General features: G+C 44.3%; 2 protein-coding genes across 10 annotated transcripts in view; one reads left to right on the top strand and one right to left on the bottom strand.

Annotated features, from left to right (window-relative positions):
- NIPSNAP3A (nipsnap homolog 3A) overlaps positions 1-11,862 on the bottom strand; it is a 53,114-nt gene extending 41,252 nt beyond the window's left edge. The window contains exon 1 of the mRNA XM_064735409.1: positions 11,719-11,862. Within this exon, the coding sequence (XP_064591479.1) occupies positions 11,719-11,838 (120 nt within the window). The 5' untranslated portion in view covers positions 11,839-11,862. The remainder of the gene's footprint in view (positions 1-11,718) is intronic.
- Positions 1-23,140, top strand: part of PSD3 (pleckstrin and Sec7 domain containing 3) — a 138,415-nt gene that overhangs the window by 32,407 nt on the left and 82,868 nt on the right. For 5 of the 9 annotated variants that reach the window (XM_064735400.1, XM_064735398.1, XM_064735399.1 and 2 more), the window contains 3 exons: positions 2,143-2,251; positions 15,018-16,086; positions 17,554-17,934. In XM_064735400.1, coding sequence (XP_064591470.1) covers positions 2,143-2,251; positions 15,018-16,086; positions 17,554-17,934 — 1,559 coding nt within the window. Of the gene's footprint in view, positions 1-2,142; positions 2,252-11,068; positions 11,257-15,017; positions 16,087-17,553; positions 17,935-20,881; positions 21,004-23,140 lie in introns of those variants that run through there. The other 4 variants (XM_064735405.1, XM_064735401.1, XM_064735408.1 and 1 more) reach the window with 4 other exon arrangements.

A 23,140-nucleotide genomic window follows, 5' to 3' on the forward strand; every position in this document is an offset into this window, starting at 1 on the left:
AAGGTACAGGAAAATAGAGAGTCTTGGAACACATGTTTGCTGGCAGGGATGCTCAGTGTAGCAGATGTCTGTGAAATCTCAATAAGCAAGGCTGAGGGATGGAGAAGCTGTGTTCCCGAGGAGTATAGATCAGAAATTCCTTACTGCTCAAGAACTGGGCTGTTCTGTTCATTTTATTTTCCATTTCATTTATCTGTCACTGGGATTTGGCACCAGCTAGTTACAAGCAATCCCATCCCTTCACATCCATCTGAGTAGGCTGAATTTTTGTCTGGCTCTGTAAGCTACTCCTGTCTAAGCTGATGCAGACAAAGAGCCTTCTCCTGTGTGCTCTGGCTCCTGCTATTCCTTTTCTAGCCCTTCCTGCCTCCCTGCCAGTGAATGAATGCAGGTCTGTAAAGCCAGGACAGACATGATGATTTCTTCCAAGCTCATTTTGTCATGCTTGTGATAGTCATCTTTGTGATAGTAAGCCCTTTATCTATTCCATCACATCTTTACCAAAGGATTGGGTAGACTGGAGTTAGCACATGTATCAACATACTGGAAGCCCTAGTACTGAGTAGTTGGACTAGTGAATGTCTACTGAATGGTAAATAAATTAGTCCAAGACCACTCTGTAACATCTGCTGTCGAGTTAGGGCAGAGTGGTGTTTGTACTAAATCTTGCAGTACTGGCACAGTGCAGAAAGGTAGGAGAAGAAATGGGTGTAAAAGGCCAGTGGAACCTGGAGCAAAACCATTCTAGGGCATAGGGCAAGATAACTATTTGTCATTGTGCTCTTGGGAGAAAATACAATTGTTGGACAGATGACCTAGGAGAAATATATGAATCTGTGATTCCATCCATCTCTGATTAAGAGCTGTGACTATGTGTTCCTGTGAATCCTGTGTGTCCCTTGTACTTTGAATTTCTGCTTGTATCTGATGCTTATCCTGAGGTACTTGATAGAAATGCATAAAAGTTGTTGTTGTCCTAGGGGGCTGAATGTTCAATTTGTTTTTTAAAGAGTGTTTTCATAAGCTAATGCTTTCACCAATGTAAACCATGCCATGGCTTGCTATGCCACAGCAATTGACTGCCTCATATGAATATAAAGTTTACTGAAGAATTTTTAGAGTTAGTGATTTATTTTATCTGTCACTTCAAACAGAAGAATTACGGGCTCTGTCTTGTCCAGCTGGGAAGAAACTTAATGCTAACTCTGGATAGATTTTGCACTGCAGTTTATTGCTGGTGTGTGCTTTATCTTAGGGATTTTTTTTGTCCCTACCTGTTCAGAAAAGTATTTTGATCTTAGTCCTGTAACCTTTCTCTCTTTTGAGAAACTGGACCTTTACTGTGTCAAGGTCCTTTACTCTGTTTCTTACAAGAAAGGAGCAGTGGGGAAGGTGCTGGGGGAACCAAACAGGTTGCTCAGTCTGTCCATTCACCCTTCCAGGTGTTCCCCTGCTCACTGGGCTCACCACCCTGTGTCCCCTCCCTGCCTCCTGGCCGGATAGGCAGGTTTGACTTGTGCGGTGTGGTTGTAAAACCAAGTTGGACTCTAGTCCTGACCTATACAGTGGTGGTCATGCATGGGCTGCCCAACAGGGCCCCTTAGGCAGTACTCCTGCCTAAGTACATGTTTGCATACCTTATCCTTCTCCCCCTTTTTAATCATCCTTGTTGTAGTCCTTGCTCCTCACTTTCTCTACCCCACTATCTTTTCAAAGAGACAACCTTCCCCATGTATGGTTTTCTCATGGGTTCCAGTTTTATGACCTACATGCTCAAATTTGCTTTTTCTGATACTACTCTCTTGATATTTTAAACTCCAACCAATCTAACCAATATTATTGAGATAGTTGGCCAATGCTGCTGGCCTTTCGGTGGGTAAGCTGGCTGAAGAGTGTGTAAAGAGTGGTTGGGTGCTCTCACATCTCTGTTAGGTTTTTGTTCTTAATACTGAAATTCTTGGGTTGAGTGAAGGAGGGGTGAGCTCTTCAAAAGTTCTCTGAGTTGGCCCATATCTACTCTGGATGGTCTTGGTGGTGACAGAGTGAAATGAATACTTTAAAAATGCTGCCTGAAGGGATTTCATGTTCCATCTGCTGTTTTTTCACTAAAAGGTATATAAGCTTTGTTTATTTTTACTCTAGGCAGAAGCACTTGTGCGGGATAGTGACATATCAGCTCATGCCCAGAATGTTGCCAAGGCCAAATATGAATTTTTATTTGGCTTGGAAGAAGAGAAGCCTTCGGGAATGGGTAAGTTCTATTTATTTCTACTTTGTGCAAAAAAAAAAAACCTCTTAAGCCACTCAGGAAAGTTTTGCAGAAGCTTCTCCTTTAATGACCCCGTGAGGCTCACTCACTATGCTATGCTGTCCTTTGCAAGTACCGGATCCTGCTGATTTGGCCGCAGAAAATGACAGTGGTTCCCTTTCTTATACCCCTGCCTTTCTTTCTGGCTCGTGTGGGCCACCATGATGTGACAGCAGGGACTCATGTGCTAAAGGCACATTGGTGGAGGGAGTCCCTGCACTTCTCTGCAGTGGAGTTGTTCAGCCATGAGTTCTGCAATTGCACATGCTGAAGCATGGCCATTTCTGCCTGGATATCTTCCAGAAATGCACTTTGTGGTCTTTCTACAAGTAGAGGTAGGTAAGATTTTAATTCAGATACTTGACTGGTGCCCGGACTGCTCTGCCCTCTGTAGTCAGTGATTCTAGAAGTCCAGATGCTTCCGTAATATCTAATGTTATATCTAAAGATCTGTCTTATTCCTGTTGTCTTCTTGTAAATATAGGGCATTTTCTACCTTTTAAAGCCCAAGCTTAGAAGAAAAGAAATGTAGTTATTGTAGCTATTCCTCTTGCCTTGTCAAAATTATCAACAAGCCCTGCCCTCTTTGAAAAAGCATTTCTGCAGGCTGTTCTCTGTGTACCTTGATCCTTTCTAATTGCAAACTTTCTGGAATGTCACTTAATTAAGGAAGACTCCCTTCTTGCTAGAAAAGGGCAGCACTTTGCTCAGAAACAAACTGTGTATGTTCCTCCACTTTAGTAAGGAAAAAAATTAATAATAAAGCAGAACGTGAGTTTCTTCCTGGCTTTTATAAAGTTTGGTCATCCACCTGGGAAATCCTAATTGCATAGTGGAAAAAAATCCAAATTTCCAAAAAGAGAAAAAAATCCTCAAAAAAACCCAAACCAAAAGGACCTCATTTAGGAATTTTAAAAACTCTTTCAAATTGCCACAAAATGTGTATCAGTTTATTACATGAATCATGATGACCTCATTTCTTGCTTGGAAAGACACAGTGTGAGAGCACTGTCAGCAGGCATTGGTACAAATCCAGAGATTGGTATTAAATAAAGTATGCTGTGTCTAATAAATCCAAGTGAATCTATTGTTATTACCAGCCAAACAATTATCAAATATGATGGGTATTCCAAGCTAAGTACTGAGCTCTAAAATAAAGGGTAGCAAAGAGTAAGCCAGATATATTGACTTATATGCCTAATTCGCTGTATTTTTCCTGTGCTTCTTGCTTTGTTACTGGATCTCCTTCTTGCCTTGTTTCTGGATCTCCTCCTGTTCCTTTATTAATGAGAAACTACCAGTAAGAGCTAACAATTAGCAAAATGGGAGTTAATTCAAGGGATCCTGACAAGAGGGTTTGTGAATATTTAACAGTGGTTAACATACAACATTTGTGAATTGCACCCAAAAACTGGGTGACATCGTGCTTACCCAGACTGGCCTCATGCTGCCACAGACAAATGCATCCTCCTCCTCCTCTTACGAGTTGTTTGACTGCCATGGATAAATGATAGTGGTTCTGCCCCTTCTAGTTTTTTCTTCAGCTTTTAACTGCTTATTTACTGGAGGTGAATGAGGACAGGGTGACTGAGGGGACAGTAGTACAAACTCAGGGCTTTTGTACATCAAATAATGTTTTTTCTTTTTATTTGATATATATCAAATATGTCATACATATGCTTTTGGGGGAAGCAGCTATGCTTGAAAGTCTTTCTGTTCTTCTCCCTATTAGATGGGAAGGGAGAAAACACCACCAAAAATCCAAATAAACATGCTACTTACTGAAGTTTCCTTTAAAGGAAAGAAGACATGCTTTTTAGGGGTCAAAGTATGAAATATTTCAAGCAAATGAGTGACAGAGGCAGGGCCAGGAGAAATGTTGGTGTTTAAACTTGATCAAGAGAACAACTTGTCACTGTGGGCAGTTACGCTGAACTTTAGTTTATCTAACCTAAAGCAGTTTACCCATGCCATGGCTGGCCTCAGAAACAGAACGTAGCATGTAAGCTGCTGAATATCTTAATTACTTCTGCCTTCTGTTTTATACTTTCCCTTTCGGCCACAGCCAGGTTACTGTAGTCCTGCTGACGCTGCTGAGGATATACATGTCTTGACTAAGTACTAAAACACTTGCATCAGACAAGCCAATTCACAAAGAAAGAGCAATAAGTGGGGGCAAACTGTGGCAAACACTTCTGTTTACCCAGGTGGGAGATGGCAGCTTTTGTTAATAAGCTCTGTGCTGATTTTTACCTTCCAGGTTGAAGCTGCTGGTCATTTTCAGATGAGAAAATGAGAGGGGGGGAAAAGAAAAAGTTAGATGGCTTTTGAAGAGGTGTATCATCAACGATATTCAAATGCTAATAAAGCTGTCACATATAAAACATTTTCCTTTGCTGTCTTCAGTCTGATTTTATCTGGGATATTTGTGATCACTGATGCCCTAATGTTCTCTTGACTTTAATGCATGATGCCTGTTGTCTGGGTCCTCTCCTCTCTTGTCCATTGCCCATCTTCCTGCCCTGCATGCATTACTCGAAGCAGAAGCAGGTCCAAGTGCCCCGGGACCCTCCTGTTGTGGAAGGGTTCAAGACCATGCATTTCCCTGCAGACCCCTCCCGCTGGGAGAGCAGGGAGGATGCACCACACTTGTCCACGTGGCCCTGCACAGCCTGGCCACCTTCCTTGGCGAAACCCCAGCCTTCTGCCTTCCAGCAAAAGAAAATATTTTTTAGAAACTGAATTTAGCTGGGTTGGACAAGACGTCTTCTCAGACTCACTGACATAAAAGGCCACTTGTTGTATGTGGAAACATACATTCCTTCTCTGGAAACTGCCGTGGAAACAGTGATCTCTCTTGAGCAGACTTTCTTCAGGCTTGGCTGTGCTACAGGTCTGATTTTTATGACTTTGCTGTTAATATATTTAAATACCAAAAAGAAAAAAAAAGTTATGGCCACATAACTTTTTTTTTTTTTTTTTTTAGTCTTAAAAGTGCTTCCTTGGGGGAAAAAAATGGGGGATACTACAAGATAATTCTTTAAATAAACATGAGGGCCAAATACCCCATAATTCCTGTTATATGAGAAAATAAATCCAAGACTGTTGTTAGGAAGAAAATAGCTTCTTAAGATTAATAAACAGTCTTTTCTCTGATGCTTCTGAAAGGAGAAAGCTTTCATCCCTCCTGTGTACCAGAGGTTTAATCTCATCCTTCACAAAAAGGCTCTGTACAAATACTGCCTGTGTTGCTATGCAAATCTGGTCTTTCCCAACAGCTGCTGGAAGAAGCTTGGTTTTGAATTCCTGGTGAAACAAATAGCTTTTTGGAAAGCCTGTCACTTGCTGTTTTGTGTTCAGTGAGGTGTCATGAGGCAACTGAGCTCATTTAACATCTTGCTTCTGCCAAGAGATGGTCCCAGACACACACTGCCACCAATTGTCTCATGCTAGTTCTTGTGCTCATCTGTGTACTTAGCAAGCTCAAGCCAGCAAAAACTGTAACAGACCCCCCCAAAATAATGCCAAAAGAACAATTCTAAAAAAAGGGCTTATTTTCTTCTGGCAATGTGTGCTGAATCACCATTGCAAGGGGTCAAACAATGCCAGATCTGACACGTGAAAGAAAATCAAACACATACTTTGACCCATGCAACATATCTGTTCCTGAACTGCAATCGAAGAAATGATTGCTTTTGCTTTAGAATGTCTAGAGCTGTTTTTCAAGAGCAAAGGAAGGACACAATGGCTGCTATTTTGTAAAAATAAAGCCTTTTCAGGGTTCTTACGTTTCTGATTTAAACATCTTTAAGAAAGTGATCCCAGTATCTTTGTTTAAAGTGAGCATCACTGACATACATTCTATCTCACTTGTTTGCTCTGTTACTTCAAGGCACACATGTCCAGCTCTGCTGCATCCCCCTCACATTGCATGGGAATGGCACCTTCCTCATCCTCCCTGCAGGAACTGCCCTTAGACCACCGGCACTCATTATTACATTGTTCTCATGATAGCCCAGACTGCTGACTGTAGTCTTGCCCAGTGCTCCAACCCTGTTGTTTTCCATTTTGAGGCACCACCCTTTGCTATATTTTCATCTCGTGCTCTTTCCATCTCCAGGCAATCCTGAAAGTCTAGGCTCCCTGGTCTGGTATCTTCCTCTGCAGCTATGTTTTGCTTAAGAAGTGCAAAACTGCATTTTTTGAGGGTTGGAGGACTGCCTGATTTTCACATTAATTTTGCTTAATTATGGTGAAGGATTGGCACATCAGATGTCCTGCAGTGTTCACCAGGAGCACACACAAGGCTGGAATACAGAAAGCTCAGAGCTGTGGTACCCCTCTCATAATTAAAGGTCCATCATCCTGTTGTGCATATTTGACTTTATCAGCTTGTTGTTGTTTCCAGTGTCCCACTGCATTTTCTGACATACAGAAATCCTGCAGGAGTTTTAAAACCGTAATGTGTAATCAGTAATTTTCTCATAAATATCCCCAATGTTTGGCATTGCTGATTGGCAATGATGCAAAAAGAAAGTTAACTTTTTAAATTTAAGTTTCCAGAGGTACTGTATTGGAAGGTACTTTTCCACTTGAGTTTGTGCACTGTAGGAAGTAATTACCTCTTTGGCACCAGCATGTTCGCTGGCCACGCAGAGTGCTCCTCTTTCACTCCAGCATGGAGTAAAGCAGCTCATTTTGGATGCTCTGAAGAGCACATGGAAAAATAAATGCTGGTGCAGAAGGACGGGTTCCATTGTGGTCTGCATCTTGGCTGCAGAGGTGGAGTGGTGGAACTGTCTTGCTATCTCCCCTGAATTTCTTAGTCCCGCCTCCTGGGACTGGGAGAAACTGAGGCATGCTCTGGAGCTGTCAGGTGTGGTGTGATGAATGCATGGGTTTCCAGTCCAAGGGGCAGGAAAACTAAAGGGAGCACAAGGCATTATCCTAAGTCCCTTGCTCCACAGGAGGAAATTGAATGTCTGGTGACCTGCACTTGAAAGCTGTATAGATCAAGTTATCATAACCTACAGCTGTAGGGAGGAGATTACCACATCCTCAACTTTCTAAACAACAGAGTTGTTTGAAGGCCAAGAGTTTAGTACAAATAATCATTAAAACATGTACTGTTTGTTTATTGTTTTTTAAAGGTGCAGAATTAAGCACTCAGAAGTTAGGAAATGCCAGAGTTAAGGCAGTAGATGTCTCCCTGTCTGTGTTCTTTTGGCTGAAGCTGAGAGCCATGCTGATGGGAGCACACAAATATTGTGGATCTGGTGGCGCTGGCAATCTGTCAGCATCTGGCCACATCAGATGCTCTGAGTACACCTGGCACAGGCTGAATTCAGCTGAAGCTGGCAGGACTCAGCAACACCTTCCTGGAGACAGTCAGGTCATGCCCTTCCATCAGGCAGACAGAAAATGGGGCATCCAGATCAGTGGGCACAACAGGAGAGGCTCAGCCAGCTGATTTAGCTTGTTATAGGCAGATGCAGTGGGACACAGATGCATTTTTACCTGTCACCACCATTGCCTCCTCTCCTTGGCCTCAGCCCCATCATCTGGTGAGATCTGCAGCACACCCACACAAACCCTCTACTGTGCTGTAGCCTTGCTTCATTTCTGAAGGAAATGATGCATGTTAACTTGCTGTTGATATGCACACAGAGAAGACGTTTAAATAAAATTATATGGGTAGGTGCAGCTCTGGTCTGGTATTGGACTGAAAGAGTGTAACACAGAGTACAGCCTGTATTTTTCCTGTTCACAGTTCACTGCTTTAACAGGTACCTTCTGCCGTAGATCCCTGTGTTGTTTATTTAACTCTGCCCAGCATCTGGGGGAAGGGAGTCTCATTCGCTGTGAGAGCCTGCTGAAAAGTTACTATGTAATGTCCAACAGCCCCTTAAGCAACAAACACTTGGAGCCTGGGAGATAACACACATCCCTCTGTGCCCTATTTTTGTTCTAGCTGGGCACATAACTTGAGATCCATCTCCTAGGGTGCTTTAAGAACTGCCTAGCAAGACTACTCTCAGATTGGTTAATTGGTCCCAAACTCTGAAAAGTAGTAAAGGACATCCTTTTCTGCAGGTGGGCCTGGTTTCTGGATCTACAGAAATCCTGTGTTTCTGAGATCTGTGCTTACAAGTGATGGATTTTTAAAGCCGTTTTTGCTCACTCAAAGCAACTTTCCAAGGGTTTTGAGAGGATTATTGAAAAATACAGTATTTAAAATATATAACATTAATTATAAGTGAATTTAGAGAGGCTGTAAAGTCATTGTAGATGCTGAAAGTGTCAAAACAGCTGTGAGTTGTCACTGCTTCAGAAGCTTTTTCTTCAGGTGAAGGCTCTTAGAGAGCTTTTAAAGTAATTCTTGCTAATTACTGTGTATATCTACACTTAGAAAATCTGTTAGCTACTTCCTTTCTAAATCACAGCAGCAGAAAAATAGAAAATTCAGATTCTTTTTGGATCTGTTGTTTACATATTGGGTTTCAGACTTCTCCAAACATATTAAAATGAAATGAAAACTTGAGATTCTCACAGCCATATAATTCCAGAATGTGGAACTTCAAAGAAGAAAAGGGCATTAAATATTCTAAGACCCACTTGCACTTTTATGTCAGGATAAGGAGTCCAGATATTCCCTTTGTATTTTCCCTCCTGTTCCTACTCATGCTAGCAGCTGTTCCACTCTACCATTTTGCTTTCCAGGGTAATGACTCTTGGGACTGAGCTATCTCACTGACCATCTGTGGCCCATACAGCAATTTGTAGTGGATAATCCCTCACACTAAATCCTCTCAGCACGTGCTGCATGTTAGTTTTGGACTTTGTCCTGTTTTGAGCTCGCTGTAGGCCTGTGAGTGACTGCAGCAAGGTGCCATCCTTCTTGCAACCAGGGGAAAGGTACAGGGCTCTTTGGAGGACAGTTAATTCAGTGCAGTTGGGGTTATTCAAGGGGTCCCAAACCCTGTTTACCACTGGGAATTAGTTAAAATCTGTGGGGAAAAATATGCAGCCAAGTCACAGTATTGCTTTCATAAAGCTTTCCATCAGGAATAGGGCTAGGCCTTGTGCAGTTGTAAAAAAAAATACACACAAACTCTCAAAGAGGCACCAAGTGTCCCATGTATTTTACATGCTTTCTAAATGGTCATTGCTTTCTAAATGCACAGGATTTATGTTCTTATCCTAGTGGCTTTTCTCACTCTTTTCCAAACCAGTGACAACTTAGCATCATCATATCCTACCAGACTCCAGCACTGGCTAGCAGAGATTCATCACAGATTTGCCTAGCATGGGCATGGTTGTCCTATGTCAGACTGAAATTTCATCTAGTACTGTCTCTGGTAGCCCAAAACCTCCAGAATTTAGGGAACTACACAAGAGCAGTGGTGGGCAGTATCTTTTTATGAATCTCTTCCAGTATGCAGGAAGCTGTGTACAATTTCTTGAGGAACATACTGCCCCTCTATGCATGCAGGGGATTATTTTTTCCATGAACAAATTAGTTTAATTTCTGGGTAACCCTGAGCCACTGGCTTTCACACACTGTGTGGCTGTTCAAGCACGGACTGCAAAGAACACACAGCCTGTGCGTGCTGTTGGGCTCTATGCCAAACTTCCCAGTGACCACAGCAAGGAGTCCCTCTGGTTGTCTCTTTGTGGGGTGAGGGATCTCAGCCAAGATGGTCAATTTTCCTGCAAGAGCTCTGCCATACCTCTATTCCCCTTTACCTTCCCTGCATGTTTGCTAAGGCATAGAGGCATTTCACCAGGATTTATTTCTAGGCAACTCTCCCCAACCTCTTCCCTCTGCCTCTCACTTTTACTCAGCTTCCCCATTTCCACCAACTTGTTGTTTTTACATAATGCTGCTGTAACTTTCGACGGGATGAAGACCTGGCTCTGCTTCTCCTTTTTGGAGTAAGCAAACTGCTGAAAAGCCTGGAGTGTCTGCAAGCTGCAGAAAATCCTGTGCCCAGTCCAGTGTGGATGTTTGCAGTCCAGTTACAAAAGCCCCGTGTTTGCATTATGTTAATCCCCTGGCTTTGGCTACTCTGGGCAGGCAGGACCTATTGCAGCATGGAGAATGACATCATTTGGAAAAAGGGCTGCTGCATGAGGCTGCCAGAAGCTATGCAGCATCCCTCCCCTTTTATAGGGGATGGCTGCTCCATCTCAGCAGGAGAAGGCTGCTTTATCAATTGGAATAGTTTTAGTGACTGTAGAAGATGTAACACGATACAATACCATAAATCCTGTGATTTGTTCATTAAGCTCTGTGACCTAGAGATCTGCCTCATCTTAATGCATACATTGTTTTTTACTTCCCTAATTTGCCTTTTACAAATGGTGGCAGGAATACCAGGAAAGCGTAACTGATATGATGCTGCATGCAAGCTCACCCACGTGCTACTTGTGATCTGCGCAAGGAGCTGCAGAGACATAAAATGCAGGATGACTGGGCTGCTTAGTGAATGCTTCCAGCTCACTAATGCTGAAATGCCATAAAGCATCCTGCCTTCCGAAACCAGCACATGACTCTCAGCATCGCCATTCTGCCCGATTCTCCCCTTATGGACGCAGTTACAAAAACGGCAGCTAAGCACAGACGTATCCCTGGCATGCTGTCAGGCAGCCTTGCTGGAGGAAGATTTTTTTTCCCCCTGCAAGCTGCCAAGGTGGACTCCTTAGCTCCTGCGATAGACTGAATGAGACTGCAGTTCCCCCATCAGTTTCATAATACTCAGAAAGCATCCATTTACATCATTGTGTGCAGTGCAGGGCAGCAGCTGCCAGGAAATTTGAAACTATTTTGATTCCAGTTGACTAGAACAGCAGCAATTGAATTAGCTGGTATCGCTATAGATAAACTGATGATCTTTGCATTTTATTTCTTTGACCAATGGGTAACTGCTGGAGCTACAGTAACCTCTGTGAGTAAGGAGACTGTTCAAGCAAATATATCTAATTTCTCGAGCTATATAATATATATATATATACTGTATAGAGAGAGACACTCACACCATTCTTTTTTAAAATGTACCTGTAAACAAAATGTCTGTCTATGCTTTTAACTTGTGTTTTGCTTCCTAGAATTTCCTTTTATTATGCTGTAGACAAGTTTGCTTGACATGGAATGGTTATTTACCTATGAAATATCATATCTATGCCTGATTTAAGTCATTAATTCTTTCAACGTCTAGTCATCAGAAAGGCTGCCAAATGCTATTAGGTTATATTTGCCCGGTCTCAGTTTTCTAGTCACTCACCCCCTTTCTATTTTAGCTTTTCCCCTATCCATTTATTTCTTTTTTCTTTTTTTTTTTCCTTTTTTTTTTCTTTTTTTCATTTGTTGAAAGAAGCCACCTTCAATGCAAAGTAGAAATTTGTGTTACCTGAAAGTGTGTGTCCTTTCTTTGTTTGTTTGATGATGGGTATTTTTTTTCCCTGCGCATCTTCAGTGCAGTCCTTAAATTTTGTTGTTTTCTTTCTATCCTTGTTTGTAATGCAGTCATATTGGGGGATGGGGTTAGACAGGATATGCCAGTAGCTGCAGCAAGACATGATGCTGTGGTGGTGGATGGGAATAAGGGAGGAGTTTCCCTTAAAGAGCTCAAGCTCCCCTAAGCTCTTGTACCTGAAATAGCTCTCTAAGGAAAGGGGAAGGCTTTGCAATTTTGGGAGAGAGTGGCGGATTGGTCATGGTTTACTTCATGAAATAGAGACCTTGGCAGTCATGTGCATGGTGGTACCTAACATAACGGTGACAGAACCCTGCTTTGATGTCATACAGGAAGTTTTTTCAATCATACAGAGAATTAGGCAATATTCCTGCATGAAGGCAAGAATCCCACTGACTTGTACTTGCATACAGCAGCGACAGCAGCAGCAGCAGTCTGTCCAGGGGACAGCTGCTGACATGTCATTTCGGAAAAGGCATTACATTTCTACTGTGATAGCATTACTCTCTTGCTCAGATGGAGCACAGCTTGCAGGTGTGGCAGAGGGGAGTACATCTAAGTACTCTCTCTCCGTTTGGAACCTCTCTGTGCCTGCGTGTACAGGTATGTGCTCTGTATGTGTACTTCTTCTGGAGTCTGATGGGCTTGCCAGACTGTGAAGTTCAGGAGGAGAAGTAAATCAGAAACTTGCTCAAGATTTCTTTCCACCGTCGGCAGTGGCTGTCGGTGGCAGATGGGGACGCGCAGCAGAGCATTTAGCATTCACCACAAGAAATAAGGCCCCCTCTGTTTCCCTCGTGTTGGTTCAGAAGCTAAGATAGCAATTAGCAGAGACAAGCCTGGCCCCTTGGCAGGATCTGTGTGCGGAGCCTTGTTAGGGCTTGGCCTCCAGAGCACATTGGCTACCTCCCAGCCCCACAGGAGGCCAGGGCTGACGCTCCAGGCTTCTTTCCAACAAGGCGGGATGTGTGGATTGGAGTGAGGCATGGGGGGTCCCAGCTCTTGGAGCGCTATGTATTCCCTTTCTTCATGCAGTACAGTCAGAGTGTGTGGCCTGGGCAGTGGCCTGGCCAAGTGCTGTCCCACAATGCTGAGGGCACACACTAAGCATTGCTTGTGGGTGGATATGTCCACCAAGAAGAGTTTATGTTAGCATCTATAATGACATGCTCCCTATTAGTCCTCTCCTAAGAAATCTCTCCTCTAGACTGTGCTGAGAGAGCAGCAAGCACTAAAGCTTCTGCATTAGAGAAGGATTGTGGGGTGAGAAAGCCGCTTGGGGCTCCTTGCCTGGAGTTTTTCTGGTGCAGGTGTAAGGACATTGTAACCACAGCGCATCACTGTCATATGTGAGTCTGTCCTGGTGAAAGTGCCCCACAGTGTCAGCTTAGTGCCTGTGCCATGGAAGGTATGGCTTGAGATGCACACAAGCACTGTGTGGTTGAGTTGTGTGCAAAGGAGACTGTCTGCTGCTTCAGACACTAAGGAAAAGTGCTGTGGGTGCCCCCACACCTGTGTTTTGGAAACCTTGCCATGAACATGGGCTGGTGATGCAATTGTGGACAGGGCATCCTTGCTCCTTATGGCTCCCTGGGACCTTGCAGCAAAGAAAAGGTCCCTGCTTTATCCAGTCACTGTCCTGGACAGCAACCAAGTCGTCTGGATGAAGCTGAATTTTTATCATATAGTGATTAAGTAAATGGCATGGAGACATTTGGAGAACCCACTGGGGAAGATTCTGAGGCTTGGCAGAGTCCAAGACTGTCATTTTGATTGTGCACCACGCCCAGTGTGTGGTATTTTCCCTGTGGCTAGATATACTGGGATATACTGGCAGGTGTGAGCTTCTGCTTACCTTAACAAGCCACTGGCACATAGATAGCCATATTAATGCGGTTCTGAATTTGTGTTGGATTATCCTCTCTTTCACTTTGAACTCAGCCTGTCATTAACCACAGCTACATGGCTTCTGCCTCAGAAACAGACCTTGGCCAGCCTACTTGGAGCAGAGATGGGATTAGTTTGCTGTGCAGCACGTAGAGGTGCACCTTGGGACCAATTCAAGTTGGTGTCCGGTTTCAGAGCTGTCACCTTTGATGCTTTTCAAAGTAGATGTTTGGGTCTGGCCACCCTTCAGTTTGATTTAAAACACTTTTATACTCCAGGCCAGTTTGGTTTTTTTCATTGGTGGCGGTGGGTTTTTTTTTTGTGGGTTTTCTTTTTTTTTGTTTTATTTTTTTGTTTCTGTTTTTGTTTCTGTTTTGTTTTTGTTTTTGTTTTTTTTACCCTGCAGGAGTGGGACAAATGCAGCTGTTGATGGTTGGCTTTTTAATTGTTGTTTTGGGTTTTTTTTTCCCCCAAGAGCTTAGTTCCGCCTTGAGCTGTGATATAAGGTAGGCAATTATCTGTCATTATGTGATCCCTGAGGTCCCTTTGGACAGATGGTTCTCTGTTACCTCGAAACAATGGGAGCTACTGAGTGCTTGGCGCTTGGAAAATGGGACCACCCATTTTTGCTTCTGCTTGGTTTACATCAGTTGGAAAAGCACAAGGAAGGGAGGGGTAGCAAGGTTTTTCTGCAGCAGTGTACTTGTTGCAGTAGGAAATGTGCATTGCTGGGTATTCATCACTGCAACATGACCTTCAGCTACCTGAGTTGTTAAAGGAAGAGGGTAGTGCTGGCAGAAAGTTTAATTGTCATTAATTACTTTGTAATTTAGCAAATTAGTTTTGCTAAGGCTGTACAACATAAGAGGTGTGGCTGATTATCTTCCCAGTGTTTCACCTTTACAAGTGCAAATTACCTGAAAGCATCAAACCATCATGTGTAGTGTCTTTTTTAAGTAAAACCATCATGGGTGGTGCATGCTGTGGATGAATGTCAGACATCTGAATCTCTGCTTTCTTGGGCCTGTGGCCTGGCCTGTGGCCTGGCCTGAGGCCTCAGACTGTTCACGTGCCATTGGGACCTTTTGTGAAGTGTAGCAGACATTTCTAGCATTCCTTCCTCTGTAGTGCAGACTCCCAAAGTAGGGCCGCCCAAAAACTCCTGTGTAAAAGGACCAGCTTTGGATAACTGCAGTGTGAGAGCAGAAGTGAATTAAACGGAAGTATTTGCCCTGCAGGGGAGAGCGTTGTTATTCTGTTAGGAGCAGGCCGGGGAGGGAAGATCAGACTCTTTGCTTTGTGCGTGTGGTAGATAAATCCAGGATCTCTCTCCTTTTTATTTGCAGGTAGTGGCCGTGGAAGCAGCAGTTTGCCTCCTCATACCATCATCAATGAATTTCCAGAGTATGGCACTGCAGAGTCGAGCAGACAAGCACCATCGGCTCCATCGACGTGCCAGGCTGAGCCTGTGACATGCAGTCCAGAAAGACGGGACAGTCCCCAACGTGTCAGGCCTACTCCTCAGTGTGCAGCTCCTGCTGGTAATTTGAGGCCTGATGCAGGGGCAGTGCAGCTTCACACCCCAGAAAAAGGTTTGCAACCCACGGGTAATCTGCCAGAGATCATGAAAATCTCTCGACAGCTAGAAGCAACAAAGGTGCAAGAAAGAGCAAATACTTCTCTCGATTCAGAGACGCAAATGGAAAAAAAGAATGTTACTGGCAGCCAAAATGTGCCGGCAGCCAGAGAGCCAGTTCCAGCAGGCCAAGAAAAACTCTCAGACATGCTTCTTCCATCTGAAGGAACAGCTGAGGGAAAAAAGTATTTGATCATAGAGAAAGATCTGGCTTCAGTACGGGCTGGAGAAAAGCAGTCTGAATCCTCACAAGCCATAAGTAATAAAGCAGAGGAGGTCCACACAGCTCAGGAACCAAGCTGTCACAAGCCATCTGTGACAAACCTGGAAGCAATCAGCAGAGTGGAGAGGGGGGCACGTTCTGAGGAGTTTTCAGAGTACAGTCAAGGCAAAATGCAAACAGGTACTGAGAGAAGGCTTGCTAAAGAGGCAGTTGTGAGTAAACATGTAGAATTTCAAGGTGTGGAGATCTTATGGCTGCAAAAAGCTGAGGAGCAGAGAAGAAAGAAGCACTCAGTGCTGGACTCTGTGTCTGTGGAGAGGAAGGCATTCTCCAAAACACCCAGTCACCCTGTGTCACCAATGATCTCCCCAGCCTTGCTTTCCTTGCCAGACAGTGCATGGAGTGAGGTCTGTGAAGACACAAGGCTGGAACCTGCTGCTTCTGGAGCCACTCCTCTACCACTGCTCGAAGAAGGCAGGAAGGATGAAGTTTCTGTGAAGGACAGGAAGAACTGTGATGAGGAGGAGATGGCTATGCTTGCAAGAGGCCAGGGCAGGTGAGCTGGTGCTAAGAGGGGAGCAGGGGTCAGGCAGGGGTTCTCTTGTCTAGGCATGTGGCTTGTGCCTACCTGCTTAGGAGCTAATAAGAAGCAGCAAATATTTGTCTGCTGTCTGTGGTGTGGTGTTTACCGTACTGGTTTACATGGTTGATGGTTGGCTAGTGCCTGAAGTTGGTACTGAAGCCACTTCATACCATCTTACTGAAGTTTGCAGTCCATCTCAGGTTTTGAAATGTAAAGATAAGAAGTCTTTCTGTTTGCGCAGTGATGTCTGTGTGATGAAGCATCTGTAGCAGGTATAATGGAGATCTGGACATGCCATGTGATTAAATACAGTTGGCATGCAAGCCTGGCCACAGGTACTTGAACAGATTTTCTTGTTTCATTCAGAGTTTGTGCAAAAACAGTGTGACAACCTCTGAATGGTTGGATAATAAAGACATTTTATCCAGGGACATGTAGATAATAGGAGGATAAATGTTACAATATGTGCTTTCTATATTATCTGTCCGAGAGACAGATAGTATCTATCTATCTATCTATCTATCTATCTATCTATCTATCTATCTATCTATCTATCTATCTGTGTTTATATCATTTTAGCAGTACATATTGCAAGAATGGCGGGCTGCTTTGCATCCTGATTTGTTTGTTTTTCTTTCCTGATGCACATCTCTGACAAAACAAAGGGTTCCACTGGTGCGCTCTGAGCAAACCATGCCCACTTTCACCTGGAGAGTTGTGTGCTGATGAGACAACATCTCTACAAGGGAGGCTTTCTTGCCTCTGCACCTCTGTATGTGTGGAGTTTTGCCAGTGCAGGGGATTACTTGGGCTGGCTACTCTAACCTCTGGCATGTTGAGGAGCCCCACAGTATTTGGTGCATCAGAGAAGAAAACTGTTCAGGGGGATGGTATACCTTTCCTTGCATCAGAAAGCAGGCTGAGTCTTCCCCCTTCAAATCTAGTTCCCCAGACTCCATATTTTTAATTGCATGTGCTTCCCTTTGCATTTTGGAGTGATTTCCTTCAGCTTTTTGCTGAAGACCCCAGTCCTAGGACTGCAGGGATAGCAAATTATCCTTCAGGGGCAGAGACTCCATTGGGATACACATCTCCAACATGTGCAGCCTCTGGCTTGGCACTGGTGCTAGGATAGATCTTACATTGTGTGTGCTTTTCTCTTTTGCACGTAGGCAGCTGATCTGTTAGACAGTACTAGGATGTCTCCCAGCCCTCTTCTTTTACTCAGAAAATTGTTTCTTTCTATGTTCCTGGAGAGGGAGATGATGCCAGTCATAAAGAGAGGTAGTGCAAGGAGAAACCAGCATTTTACCTGCAGTGCCCTCTCTTGCATAAAGCTGCATTGACCTTTCTGCTCAGAAAGGCGGAAAGTGAGAACAGTTGCCCAAAGTCTAAACCTTGCCCCCAAACTGAAATGAGCTGTTTCTGGTTAATTTTCAGGATGGTGGAGGAGCGGGAAGCCACCACAGGAGGATATGAAGATTTCCTTGGGCAGAGGCACTCTGACGTCTCCACTGATCTGTACAGCTCACAGTTTGAAAACATCCTAGACAATGCATCTTTGTACTACAGTGCAGAATCTCTGGAGACATTGTACTCGGAGCCCGATAGCTACTTCAGCTTTGAGATGCCACTCACTCCCATGATCCAGCAGCGCATGAAGGAGGGTGGACAGTTCTTAGATAGGACATCAGCCGTGGGGCAGACAGATGTCCCTGACAGGGAGGTGAAGGGATGTGGTGAAGGCATCGCCAATGGCTTAAGGGATGTAGGCGAAACACTCTTCAAAGGAGATGTCACAGAAGTCCCTCATCTGGAAAGGTAAAAGTAGTGGGTGAGCTTTCTGTGTGACTGCTGATTTTTCCCCAGCCTCTCTTTGCTTCAGTGTACTGTCACAGAGTGCCTCTTTTAACACTTCTACTTTTCTACAGAGAGTAATTTCCAGGGTGACTGCAGGAGAGAAATGAGCCATCCAAAGCTGCCATTCATAAGAAGGGTGACAAATATACATTATACAACAAATATATATTTTGAAGGTTTATTAGGCAATGCTGATGTGTTGATAAAAGTCTGTCTGGTATTATCACGTCTCTGGGACCTGTTTCTGGAGGAGTTAGTTATCGTTACAAATGAACCTTGTTCAGCTACAGTTCCTACCTGAATTTATTGGCAGCAACTTTAGGAGCGGTAACAATTTATGTGCACAAATGAGTTGTCCAAATGCAGTTTGTGATCTGGATGTTAAAGATGTATCTTTTGTCACAGTGTTTCCTCTCTTGAGGCCAGTGGGAGTTTAGAACATTACTTCTGCTGGGATGAGATTTTGCTCCCACATTCACAGGTTAGCTGCTTCTTTTGTCTCTGCACTTTCTGAAAGAGGAGTGAGCATTGCAAAAATGTTAGTAATTTTGTTTAGGCAAAAGGAGAGGTGAGAAAGCCTATTAAAAGAGTCATGTGAGAAGTAAAAACTAGGCTGAGTGGTCAGAAAATACTGTACACTTGTAGAAAATCACTCTATGTGCAAACTTCTCTTATAGTGTGCTGTCAAAGAGAGTGGGGACAGTGAAAAGCAGACACAGACAAAGTAGGAGGTTGAATTATGAGTGGTGAGGATGAACACACCTGCAAAGTGGTGAAGGACCTTGTGAGTGACAAAAATGCCTCTGGTCTTCATCCTCCAGAGACAGGATGTTATCTAAGAGCTCTAGGACTATTCCCTTAGATTCGACTAGTCTAGTTAGAGCTTTCCTGGGAGTAAAGGTGGGAGATCTTTTATCTGTTTTATTTCTTTTGTGCTAAAATGAAAGAAGTCTTTTGAGCAGAAGTAGTTTTGCTAGCTTTATGGATTAAGGTACAGTTTGCTCTTAAAACAGCAGGCAGAAGGATGTTACGAGTTTAAAATATTTTTCCCTCCATCAGACAGTAAGACAGGTATTTAAATCTTGTGCATGCATAGTGCCTGCCAATAGGCAATAACTGACTGCTAATCTGCAATAACCTGTATGGAACCAGAAACTGAGGTCAGTCCTGAGACTTGCAGCTCCTTACTTACAGCAAAACCAAAGGCTGACAAAACTGGACAGGGGAGAACAAGCACACATTCAGATCCTGATTCTGTTACCCTATAGTTGCAGAATCTAATATTTAAAAGATACTGTCAAGTAAGGCCTACATTGGCTCATCAGGGCAGAAATTATGGCAAAGACAAGGTGTGCTTAGATGAGTCACATCAGGTGCCTGCCTAGTGTGGATTTCACTTGGAATTAATTTTAGTTTAGATTTGCAGCCATACGGATAAACTAGCAATAGATGTTTAAAATACTTTTTTCCTCAATTAAAAAAAAAAAAACAAACAGAGAAGAAAAAAAAAAGTGTTCTTAGTTTGTTTAGGAATCAGTCTCAAGGGCTCACCTAAGGTAGATGCCAGTAGAGAATGCCACCACGGCAAGATAGCTAGCCACGAGTATGCCCAACAGAGTAATCCTCCCAACGATAATCTCACAGCTAACACCACCATTTCTCCTTTGGTATTCCAATATCATGTTGTATTGCACCAGGCGTGTATGTTGTGTGGTGACTGACAGGCGACTGACAGGTCGTGAGTACTACTTTGTTGTAGCCAGTGGGGAATCACGGTGTTAAGAGCTCATGGGTGAGAAGCAGTGTGTGCGTGCTGGGGGCAGCGGGAGGTTTATCGCAGAGGGGTCAAGGCGGTGTGTCATGGTGATGCTCAGGTGAACCAGAAATAGCCTCCTCTTCTAAGCCCTGGCGGCTCAGGGAGTTTGAACGCGCGGTTGGTTGTGTTGCCTGAAGCAATCCGAGATTTAGGTTTACCTAAATCTGCCTGTGCCTGCTACTGAAGCTCTCGTTTCCTACAGTGCCGCAGGTTGTGCTTGGGGCTGCAGTTCCTCACGCGTAGTGCCTGCCTGGCGCTGCAGAGGAGCGGGGACACCCTCCGCAGTGGTCCAGCCCTGCCTGAGGAGGAGGGTAGGGGGAGGCAAGCCCTCGGCCCGCCGTGCCCGGCCCCGCGCGTTGCTGCCGCGGCGCTCCCGGCGCTTTGCCCGGCCGGGGCTCCCCGCTCCCGCCGCCCCTCGCCTGGAGGAGAGCGGCAGGAGAAGCCCCTCCCAGAGGGGGGGGGTTGATGTGGGGCCTCGGCATGTGGATACTGGCAAGTGAAAAGGGAAGCGGGGGCATTTCGGGTGCTGGGGATTTGGGAGCAGGGTAGTGTGGCAGTGCGGGACAGCAAGGAGTATGAGACCCCTCACCTTTTCCGGAAACGGTACTGCCAACCCGAGGGAGCAAAAAACCGAAACCAAAATCTCAGCCGTGCCTTGTGCTGTGGTATTTCGGCAATATAAAAAGTGGCTGGGAGGGAGCATGCTTCCAAGTACCAGCACTAGTTAACTGGGGGAGCAGTGTGAAACACGAGCAGTTCTTCCTGGCCCAGAGCACAAGGGGATGGCCGACTTGAGAGCGAAGAGCTGGTAGTTTTTCACCTGGAAACTGAAAGCCGTGTGCCAACTGGGAAAAGAGGAGCTGGGGCTCCCGTGGTCATGCCCTGCTGTTAAGCAGCTGAGCACCACAGCCCCTTCGGCACCTGTCCGGAAGGATCCAGAGCGTACCTCACACAGGGAGTGAGGATAAAGAATGACCTGGCCTTGTAATGAATAAGCGGGAGGGTAACATCCTTCTCTGCTCTTAGGAAATTGCTGGCTTTGGGAGGGGTCAACTCTGGTATGTGAGGGCCGGTCACATGCCTTCAGACTGAAAAAAAAAAGAGGAAAAAAATTATTAGAGGCTTGCAGGCTACAAGATCCTATGAGCTCCTAGGTCTCTGAAGATTTCATTCCTGTTGTCCTCCCTGTCAGCTGCTGGCCGTGGTTAAAAACAGTAAGTCTTGGCAAGAGCTGTATGATGGACCTGCCTGCTTTGACAGCCACCTGCTGTACTTTCTTAGGGTAGGGGGATGTCAGCAGCCCCTGGGTCTTCCTGCAGAGCAGGCAGGCTTACTTTTGCAAGTAGCTCTTTCCTGGCATAGCTTAGATGCCCTTTGTGCCTTGCCAGCGGAGGAGCGATGGTTGAGGGAGAAGGGTGTGCAGCTTGCCTTCTTTTGGGACTCTTTGTGTCTTTGGGGTGGAGTTTATTCTCTTTCAGTTCTCTGAGATAAGCTCAGTTGGTTAGAACGTGGTGCTAATAATGCCAAAGTTGCGGGTTTGATCTTTGTGTGAGCTGTTCACTTAACAGTTGGAGTCGATGATCCTTTTGTGTCCCTTCCAACTCAGAATATTCTGTCTTTTTGTAGTGATTAGCCCTCTGAGGGAGAAAAAAATTTCTGCAGCTGAAGTAGCCTTGAATTTCCACAGGAGGGGGTTCGGAGAACACAGGGAGAAGGGGTAGTGTGTGAGGTTTCAGAGCTGAGGACAGCCTTGCTGTGTGTGTGAGCACCATGGGATCCTCATGAAATAGGCTGAGCCGCAGGCTGCCAGTGTAGTGAAGCTTTGTAATCTCAAAAGGGATGTTGCATTTGGAGCGTGTTTGGTGCCCTTGTCTCTCTGTTATCCTTACAGAGGCATGCAGTCGTCACTGCCACACCCATGCTCCAGGTGCTGTATTCCTCCCTTCCCATGCCAGTGGGCTGTGTTAAGGCCATCAAGGCTCAGCCTTCCTATCTGGGAGTTAAGTCTTTTAGAGGCAGTAAGGAAAACTGTTTGCAAGCTGCTACTAAGTCACTGAGCCTGAGTTTGCGTTGCCTGGACTAGGTGTAATCATTTGCAAATTGATTGAAACTGGTGATCCAAGTCAGAGTGGGGTGACTTGGATAAAGGGTGGGTAAAATAAGTATATCTTACTTTCCAAAGCAGTAGGATATACCTGAGGGGAAAAGGAGTTATTTTTTCTATGCGTATCAGAGACAAAGCATCTGTGTGACTAAATGCGAAGTGTAAAATTATCTCTGTGATGATCTCTATACTTCCAGACTTTATGGACTAGACTTCTTTTTAGTGTTTTCTTATACTGCACACTTAACAGCAGTTTTCCATTCCATCTCCCTTTGTAGGCTAGAGGCAGAATAAATTTTTAAAAGCTCACAAAACAACAACAAAAAACTTAGGGCATTTTTTTTCCTGCCATAAGTGCCTTTTCCTGTTGTCTTGGGAAGTATTGTTTCTGTTGGCAGGACATTGCCCAAGATTTTTTGTAAATCCAGAGAGAAAATAAAAAATCTGTATTGCAACTCCTAATCCTCAAAAATGCTAAATATTTGCCACCTGCCATCATCTTCAAAGAACTGCTGGTGCTCAGCAAATTCTGCAAGTCCTGTTATTTTTTTTTTTTTTCCTAGAGATGCAAACACAGATTTAGTTGCGTATGTATTCAAGAGGGGAAGAAAACAAACTCCCTAAAGCAATCTGGCAATTCTCAAAATAAATTCACAAGAATGTAGCCTGAAATTCCCATGGGTACCAGGTTACTTTCAATTGTTGGGGCCTCTTGTAGTAGTTCCCATGGTGGATATTTTTCTTCTGTGTATAGGTAATTTCCAGCAGTTTCTTACTTGGCTCTCTGCTTATTCCTTCAAGACAATAAACTTTGTTGACAATTAAATTCAGTTTTGATTCCTCTCTCTGAGTCAATTCTCTAAGTCTCTTCCCAGTTTATGAATACCTGCATGCCAGTTAAAATTTTGGTTTTCAGATTGTACGCTGCTATTTTTGTCCAAAGTAGCTTGTATTTGATTTTTCAGTGTGGTCACAAGACTCAGTACTTGAGAATTAATATGTAACCTTTATACATACATTTTATTAGTCTTTCTGATGGAGGTGTAGTAGAATTTTTTTCACTTTGAGGATTCACTTTGAGACCCGGTTGAATTTTTTCATTAAGTGTGAAATCTGCTGTGATCCCTGTTTTTCCGAGTGGATGTTTTTTCACCTTCAGACATGCCTCAGCTCATGGCAGACTCTGGAATCTCGGAGACATAGGTCAGTGAGAACATGGTACTTCATATTTGCTGCCAACCATATGC

Source organism: Zonotrichia leucophrys, chromosome Z, assembly GCF_028769735.1.
Source record: "Zonotrichia leucophrys gambelii isolate GWCS_2022_RI chromosome Z, RI_Zleu_2.0, whole genome shotgun sequence".
NCBI classification, from domain to species: domain Eukaryota; kingdom Metazoa; phylum Chordata; class Aves; order Passeriformes; family Passerellidae; genus Zonotrichia; species Zonotrichia leucophrys.